The following is a 9283-nucleotide window of genomic DNA, read 5'->3' as shown; positions in this document are numbered from 1 at the left end:
TGGATAGAGGTAATCTAAGATAAAGATTATTATCAATAAAAAAGTATAAATATAATTCCAATCCTACAAATATTAATTAATTAGATTCAATATCTTTAAAATACCACTAGTATGAAATGAATTATTTTTTTAATATTAATACTTCTTTTTATGATGTGGGTAAATCATAAAAAGATTAGTATTAATGAAGGTTAAATTTTAATTACTAAATAATAAGATAATATATAAATATATGTACATGCCCCCTAAATATATTTCCATGTCACGAAAATTTCAATCAATTGACATGTTCTAGTGACAACAATGTTTTCAGGTGGTTGATTTAACTAAATGTGTCCATCAACCATACGACACAATATATGTTTTCAATTTATTCATATTTGATTTTTTGTTCTTCTTGTGCTGTCCATTTTGACTAAATCAAAACTAACTTATAAGATCAAGATCTATATTCTTGGACGTGGATAACGAAAGGAAGACAAAGAATTGAATATGAGCTATTAATAATAATGGGCAGGAATGAACCATTGCAATACTTTTTAGATGCAAGATCAGTTAAGATGTTGATCTTTTAAATTAATTTTTTAATGATGCACTTTTAAGTTTAGGCAGCCAAATAAATAATTATACAGTGTTGTGTAGACAAAGAAGAGTAGGAATGATGGGGCTAGCAAATTGGTATCTAATAAAGAAGAGGGCACTATATTTTCTACCTCTAAAAGAAATGGATTGTGACCTTAAAGATGTTATCCTATGATCATACTTTAGCTAGACAAATTATTATCTCATGAAAAGATAGCAAGCACTACCATTACATCCCTAGTCACTAAAGCCAATCAAACTACAAAATCAACATAATTAAGTCTTTGGCATGCCCACACCCTCCAACATATATATGTGCATATATAAAAATTAAATATTTGAAGGGGGGAAATTAATGTTGCTCATCATTTGTGAGGATCTTTTGCAACAATATTGATATTTAATCCATATTGTTATTTTCTTTTTCTTGGATAGTAATACTATTTTATATCAATATCTCAAATTGTCAATCATTTGGCCTGTTGTGAAGGGGAAATCATTTTTTTCTAATTTCAAATAGACGCAAGTCTTGCCAACTTATTCTTATGCAAACAGTACTTATGAGAAATGTTCACAAATAGTGAGAGTCATATCACTTATTTACACATCAAGCACACAAGAAAAGAAAAATCCATCATTTGGTCTTGACCCATTATTTATTATAAAAAAAAAGAGATAGTGAAGAACTAATAATAGTTCAACGTCAAAACAGAATGAAAAACAATATTAAGATAGTAGAATATATTTATTCTTTCATGGCTATGTAAAACTTCAATGGTAGTTTCTGCAATTCGTCCCGTCTCTAATCAATTTGGTTACATATTTCTATTTGTTAGGAAGATATCTTTCATCATTAATTTGTTAGTTTGCAAATCATAGGGCCACTTTTATAGATCTCATTATGGAACATCACATTTAAAGAGAAATTAAATAATAGTAATACATAGTTTTGAAAAGTGGAACCATTAGAAATTAAAACACACACTCAATCTTGTTAGTCCTCTTTCATACAAGAAATGTTAATTAGTATTATTGCTTTATAATGATTAATCTATGGTTAAATGATGTTGGTTTTTGGGTGGTGGGATTCATGGCAGGGTTATTGGGGGTTTTATGCCTCGGAAAGTTTGGACAAATTGGAGATACTATATTAATCTTTATTATCTCAAATGTATAATTAGTGCGTGTATGTGTGTGTGTGATGCACCATTAGCATCATTGTAGTGCATGCGCTTAAAAAAATCATTTCAGTGCATGTATCTTTCAAATCACTCGCTTTCTCTTTTCATTACCAAGTAAGTATATGTGTAAAATTAACAGCTCATTATGAATTGACACTTACTAATTAAAAACACTTAATGTTTCAAATAAATTAATGACTGAATTTAGTGCATCAAACTAGTCAAAGACTCAAAAGACAGTAAATTACATACTAATATAAAGAAATAAAAGCGGGCCAATTTGGGCTTCATGATTGGGCCTTTTCATTCGGGATTGTTGTATTAATGGGCCCTTTTTATTAGAACTGATCAGTTTAAAGGCCGAAATATATGAAACTGGCCCTTAAAAAATGGCAGATGATTGTGTCCAGATCCCTAATATTGGAATTAATTGATTTCTTTTTTTTTTGTCTGCAAGCATTTTGCAGCCAATTAAATAGCAGAATGTTGGTCACATAGCATAAGGCAAATATGTGTTGCTGAAAAATAAATATTCTCCCTCCATCCCAAGATAGTTGAGTTGTATTTTTTTTTTAATTGTCCAAGATAGTTGAGTCATTTCTTTTTTCAGAAAAAACTTTATCTTTCTTTATCTCTCTTACTTTACTCTCTCCACTTTAATCTTTTACACATCAATTTCATAAAACTCGTGCCAAAAAAAAAATGTCTCAACTACCTTGGGACAGAGGAAGTACTGTATACTTATACAATTAGTTTATAAAAAAAATCAACATGTAATTGTTTTTCCTAATATTTGATTTATGATTACAGATAGTATGCGGATTACAGCAGAAGATACGACCATTATGCGTGTAAATGAGCATACAAGCAAGCAAGCCACTCAGAGAATTGTGAAATGAGATTCTCACCATTCGCTGTTCAAATCCATTTACAAACTTCCAAAGCTGCAGCTCAGGAGTTGAGATTCTGAGAACTAGCCAAGTTATTGGCATCATACACAATTCAGGTGTTGTTCACCAAATGCTGGACATAGCTTGTTAAATTAACATTTAGGTTTAAGTGGTAGAATCTGGGTTATGCTGTATTTACATTCACCTTTCAAGGTGTGGCACAGTTGATAATATTCGTCTTCACAGCTACAGACAGCAGCAACATATGGCAAAATAAAACAAAACTGGATAGTGCTAGGACTATCAAGACATCAAGTCCAAGCTTACGCTTTCATATATACCCTAACAACTTACTTCACGTATCTATCTTACATTATGATAAATAACGATTTACAAGTTGGCTTTCTTACCCATCTACCACCCATAAATCGGGTTCTCCACCTGCGGAGGCAACAGATGAAGATCCTTGCACTGCTGGTTGTCGTATTCCCTAGTTCCCGGGGTTGCTCCCGTGCACAGCCTCAGGAACTCATTGCCAGTGAGGCAGTAATGCGCAAACGCTAGTCCTCCATCAACCACTTCGTTCAAGTTGGGCATTGAGCTCGACTTTGTCAAACTGTTGTTACTTCTACTGCTCCCACCCGGATTATTCAGAACCTTGTCAAGCTCGGAATATTCCATGAATCTCTGGGTAGCAGCCTCCCACGAGAGACTGTATCTTTGCTCGGGGGTGAGAGGCAGGGGTTCATTGGCCATAGCTTCTTTTACTTTAGCAACAAAGTCTTCTGGTGTCTTGTATGTCAAACAGTTGGGGAATGCCCTGAAGAAATCATTTGAAGGGTGGTCGGAACAGACAACAAATTTTCCCATCGCAAGGGCCTCAGCTGTAGCAGTACATAGCACATCGCTGACACTGGGATTTATGAAGATTTTGTAACTGCAAACAAATAAGCATTTGTCAAAACAATTCCCTTTAGTTAAGAGAGACATTCCAAGTCAAACGGCAGAACTATAATTCAATAGAACCACATGAATTAGCTTATAGGAATTATGCGTTTCAAAAAATCTAAGACTTCAAATTAAGAGTGGAATGTCATGTTTGATATGCATTATCCCACCCTGCAAAGAAGTCGAGCGAAACTTACCCTTGCAGGGAATCATCTGCATGGTCTCTGCCTTTCATGAAGTTGACATTTAAATTTAGTCGTTTGGCAGTGTTTTGAACATCATGAGCATCCTCTCCATTTCCATACACATCCAAGTTGAAGCCATCAAGATCCTTTTTCTGCTTTGCTAATAAATCTATGAGCTCCTTATAACCTTTTGCCCATACCATCTTGCCTAGGAAATATGCTCCTTTTGAAAAAGTTTGCTCTCCACGCTCCTTTTCTGCAGCCACTTTTTCACCAATCTCTATGAACTTGGGATTTACACCATGAACGTTGCAGATGATGGACTTAGGTAAATCCTGAGTGGCAGCAGAGAGTCGCAAGACCTAACAAAGAATTAAGTTTTATAAATTTTCTTAAGATATTAAAAGCAGCAATGAGTATTAATAAATTTCCATTATGACAGATTCCATGATAAAATCATTCAGAGAAGACCAATACCTTGTGACAGTATGCTCTCACAACCCAATTATTTATGTGCTTGACAAAAAAAGCTTGCAGAGCACCATTTCTCTCCCTCTTGATGTATTCCAAGTAGTTTGTGTGAACAATACCAACAACATGGTTGAACTTATCAGTCCACCTTTTTCCATGATGGTACCAGGTCAGGTGTTCAGGTTCTTCCAGGATTGCAATGTCAGCATCCTTGGATGAAATAAAGCGAGACGTATCTCCAGCTGGCATGATACTCCGCCTTGCCTTCGAGAACTAAGAAGCAGAAAAAAAGAAAAGTGAAAATGGTGAGTCAAGTATCAAACATATCTCACTTATTTAAAAATGAAATCAGAGCAAATAAATATGATACAAGATCAGTTGATATCACTACCTTTCCGGGATAAAATGATATCTTGAAGTCGGCCTTGAAGCCAATCCTTTCCTCAAGCCAACTACGTATATAACTCTCCTGTTCCTCAGGCGAGCTAAATGTTATATTGTTGGGATAAACAAGCTCTTGATCAGATTGACAAAGCCATGGAACCAAAAGTGTAACATTCTGTTTAGCAGATTTTGCAAGATATGCTGCTCGGAACAATGGATTTACAGCTGTTCCTGTCATCCAAGGAAGGCTGGCGGTGGTGACAATAGCCACATGCCTCTTTTTGTCTGACAACTCTGACACGTCATTTTTTCCAATATCACTCCAAAAGCCACCATCATAATGATGTCCTGTACTTTGGAGTACACTGGCTACCCTCAAGTCTAACTCATCAGTAATGTTGTCACTTTCAACAATCGATGACTCTCCATCAGATAATGAGCGTAGCATAAGATGGTTTTTCCGTTTGCTGCATAAACTCTCCACTATCTTGTCTGATATGCCTAAACGCCAATAACAATTATTATAAAGTCAGTTGGCTGTACTTACACGTAATCTTGAACAACAACTGGACAAATTCAAACCTTGTTAATGACCTCATTATATAAGTGATATACTGACAGTAGGTTACACTGGTGATATAAAATCAGGGGACAGAAAGAAATTTAAGGTTCCACAGCTTATTTTAAGGAGAAACTAAAATATTCTACAAACAAGGTACGGGAGGGAAAACATAAATCCCTACTCCCTTAAAGGGATTTCTATGTGCAAGTGACAATGATCTATTAAAAAGGTAATTCATATGGTGCATCCCTAGCTACCTGGTAATCTGGTATCAGTCAGTGGACTATTACTATTGTCCATGAAAATTCAAAGCACTAAATCTCAAAGATGCTCCTGGGGTCTATTAATTTATTAGCAACAGATGACGAACTATATGTGCAAAGTAAATCAGTTAAACCGGTAGCTCAACAAGAACAGACTCTGTATAGTAAAAGTAAGGGAAGACAAGAATGTTTTCATAGGATCCACATACCTCTACCAATGCCCAGTTGATCCAGAAAGGGGCTAGACTGCCTCACTAGGCATGCGAGCAGCTCCGGTACATCAAGGGGTGGGACTTCCTAAATCCAAACAAAATGAAAATTACAATGTATTCAGTGAATGGCATATTACTTTAGCTGCTAAGACATAGATATAGGTCGAGTCTATCTTGACTTGTAGATTTCATGCTAAACTTCATTTTTTCAGTTGTAACTTGTTTTAGATTCATTCCTTCAGATAACTCAGCTAGCATGGCGACAAGTCATAATTCATATGTGTCTCGAAATTTCATGCACATGGAGATTACAACACAAACCTTTGATTCGTGGGGATCCTTGCATATTGATTTCTGCAAAAAAACAAAAAAAACAAATGGAAGAGACATTAATGGAAAACCACCATGCTGAATCTAAGTAACTAAATGCCAAGTGCCAGTTACTAGCCAGTGTCATAGGTAGGAAACTACAACAGGAGATGCGAACAACATTCCTTAAAGTGTCCACGTAAAACTTGACTATACAAACATGTTGTTTAAAGAGATGACCGCGTCCAGGATTCTTAGAGGAAATTTTGGACAATCAAGACTGTTTGCATGCACACCACAATAACGCAGAGCATGTTAGGAATTTCAATTTTGTTGATTTGCTCTCTTAATTCAATGGAATTGGTTATCATATTCGGCTAATATTCCGTTTTGCATTTTTCGCTTTCTTTCTCTATGTATGATAGCACATATGCTTTTTATACTTATTAGAAACAGCATTTCCATGCTCTTTAAACAACAAGATTTCATTACCATAGTTAAACTCTGCTACACAGCCTACACCCGATAAATTGCAGTGAAACAATACCTCATTCAAACCCAGAAAAATTCCAGACCATATTCTTCTTCTTGACATATCATTCGACTACACCGAGTAACGACCATAATAAGGGTGACCCATCATACTGTAGGACAAGTATTTAAACGATCTAGATTTTATAACCAGTTACTTTACTTCATTTATGGAGAAATACGCATCACAAAACTAAATTATAACTGAATCCCCAAAATCTAGTTTCTCTCAACTACACATTCTTAATCAAGAAAAAAGAGAATACATCAATCCTTCACGGTATTATATTATTGTGCACAAACTATAACTTAGGACAAACTGCACAGGTACTGGAATTAAACTAACCCAGGCAGAAATTCATAAACAAAATTTTGACAGAAAAGAAACAGGAAACTCGTACCAGGCTCGACTTGAACTTCTCGACGAACTCACTGTTCTTAATTCCCTCCAAAATCTCAGCGGAGCTTTTATGCTCCAGTTCCCTCAGCCTCGACTTGAACGTCCTTATCGGTTCCCAGAATTCCCCAAATTGCCCCTCCTCCCTCTCCTTCTCCTTAAACCTCACACCCCGCCACTTCCTCAACGACTCCCTCTCGTCCTCCTCATCCTCTTCTTCCCCCACCTCCGCCACAATCGCGTTCTTAATCGCGGACAGATTGATCTTAATCTGCGGCTTGGAGTAGAACTTGAAATCCGGCGACGAATACGCCCTCCGGAATTCCGAAAGCTTCGGCTGGAGCTTCTTCACGAAATCGATCTCCGCCGGCGGAGGCGGATTGAGAGTGGCGGAGGCGGTAATTGTGGGGACACTGAAGGGCGTCCTCGAGGCGGAGTTGAGGAAATTCTCGAGCTCCTTGTCGGCTAGGTTTTTGAAGGAGTTAGCGCGGTTTTTAAGGAGCTGGAGATCGGCGTCGGCTGAGGAGCGGACCTCGCGCCAGCCCTTGGATATGAAGGAGAAGGCCTTCTCCGCCGTCACGATTGAGCCGGACGGCCTCACCGTCTTCGAGGCCGACCGCGGCTCCGGCGGCTTGAAATTCATTGCTTGAATTCGCCTCCTTTTACAACAATTGTGAGTGAAATTTAGGTTAACTGAAATTTGCGATGAGCGAAGAGAGTGTGAATGGAGAAGGATGGAGGTGTGTGCTGTGTGTGTCGTGTATCAGGATTTTTAACGGCTAAGATTGCGGTATGTTTTATTATTGATTTTGTTTTTTGATGAATATAAAGATTATGCAAATTTTAATGGGTAAATTTCGAGGAAGGTATGCTGACACGTGGGATTACACTTGTGTTGCTTGATTGGAGCTCAGCTTGTCCATCGTGGAGTGTTGATTAATTTGTTATGTGAATATTCCGGTGAAAATGCGAATACTATTTTAACTCTTTTCAATTCAAAACTCATTTCCTGATCTAAGAGCTCCATCGTCTTTATACAAAATTAAATAAATTCAAGCAATAAATAAAAATAAAAATTGAAAAAAGGAAAACTCTGTATACTTTTTTGCTATAAACGTAGAAAATAAACATGAATATCGAAAATGAAGACGAACAAATTCGAATCCTATAGTTGAACAATAAAACTACTACTATTTGTCAATCAAATTTGAAAATTTCTAATTTTGCAAATCTATAAAACGACTTCACCATGAGTACAATAATAATTTGTTGTTGAAATATTGTTCCCATCTCTTAAAAAATAATTAATGAAAATCAGAATGGTTGGACGAAATCATAGGCGGAGCTACTGTGAGGTCGGAATCGGAGCTACTTGAAGCTGCTTGGGTCGGCGAGCCAATAAATAGTGTCTTCACTCAAAAGCCATGACAGATAGTGGAGGGTCGGTAAACTCCACCCGACTGCGCCTATATATGTCACTATTCACTAATATAAATCGATTATAACATTATGATTTTCTAATACCAAATTAAATTTTAATTACTGTATTTACGTATTTACTTAAATGAAATCATGATAGTATTAGTATATACTCCTTTTTTGTGTTACGTTAGTATTTAGGTCAAGTATATTATTCATGAATTTTGTTTGAATATGATCTTATATTGTAACTTGTCGATATAATAACAATACAACAAGTATAAATTATAACAAAAAATACTCATAGTTACCTGGAAACCTACCGAAACAATATATACAGATTAATTCAGTATAATCATTTTGAATTTCTGATTAGAGGAAATCAGAAATAAGAAAAAATCGGTGGTTCTTTTATTTGCATATAAGCACCATTGACTTTTTTTTTAAGCACCACTGACTCTGTTTAAGAGCTTAGGAAAATGAAATACCAGTCGATAACCTAGCCTACTAAGTAGTAGTAATAGATTTATGAGAATACTGTTATTTTTTATGCATATTGATAACGGAAGTTTATATGGCCTAACTTACTGCATAGATTTTCAAAGTAGCATGGTCATCACATTTTATGATTTCGTGATGAAAGTCAAGTTGTAAATTATTATAGTAAATCTCATTAACAATTTATATATCAAATAGTGCTTTTAAAGCATAAGTAGGCTTTTATCGGGTTTGGCGTTCTACACAAACCCCGTAAGGCCGTAACATGCATCTTTGTGACTGATAATAAATTTGATTATTACTTACTCTTTGTGTTCTATAGTAATTTTCAATTTGTCCATTTATTTTTCCATAAATTTTTATTACATGTCTTGATATGCTAATCAAGTTATACTAGGTCAATTAATAGCGGAGAGGAGTGAATCTTATTTTTGTATTACAAGTGTGTTGG

The 9283-nt window shown here is 35.8% G+C and overlaps 1 protein-coding gene across 1 annotated transcript; it reads right to left on the bottom strand.

Moving 5' to 3' along the window:
• Nucleotides 1-2964: 2964 nt before the first annotated feature.
• Nucleotides 2965-7692, bottom strand: DGD1 (UDP-Glycosyltransferase superfamily protein). Its single transcript, XM_048123684.2, has 7 exons — nucleotides 6920-7692; nucleotides 6000-6032; nucleotides 5676-5763; nucleotides 4649-5142; nucleotides 4264-4530; nucleotides 3799-4148; nucleotides 2965-3590 (listed from the first exon to the last, which is right to left on the bottom strand). Exons 1-7 carry the CDS (start codon nucleotides 7556-7558, stop codon nucleotides 3068-3070), a joined length of 2394 nt encoding a protein of 797 aa, XP_047979641.2. The 5' UTR covers nucleotides 7559-7692; the 3' UTR covers nucleotides 2965-3067.
• Between the last annotated feature and the right edge of the window lie 1591 nt (nucleotides 7693-9283).

Source organism: Salvia hispanica, chromosome 1 (genome assembly GCF_029641045.1).
Source record: "Salvia hispanica isolate PSC_SH4W2 chromosome 1, Shi_PSC_v1, whole genome shotgun sequence".
NCBI lineage: Eukaryota > Viridiplantae > Streptophyta > Magnoliopsida > Lamiales > Lamiaceae > Salvia > Salvia hispanica.
Note: the sequence above shows the minus strand (reverse complement) of the source record. Positions and strands in the feature narration are given on the sequence as shown.

Bases quoted from the DNA above. Each gene is read 5' to 3' on its own strand.
- DGD1 (XM_048123684.2), bottom strand. From the start codon at position 7,558: ATGAATTTCAAGCCGCCGGAGCCGCGGTCGGCCTCGAAGACGGTGAGG. The intron at 6,033-6,919 runs GTACGAGTTTCC...GTTTTTTTGCAG, and splicing joins AGAAGTTCAAGTCGAGCCTG to AAATCAATATGCAAGGATCC. The intron at 3,591-3,798 runs GTAAGTTTCGCT...ATTTGTTTGCAG, and splicing joins GCAGATGATTCCCTGCAAGG to TTACAAAATCTTCATAAATC.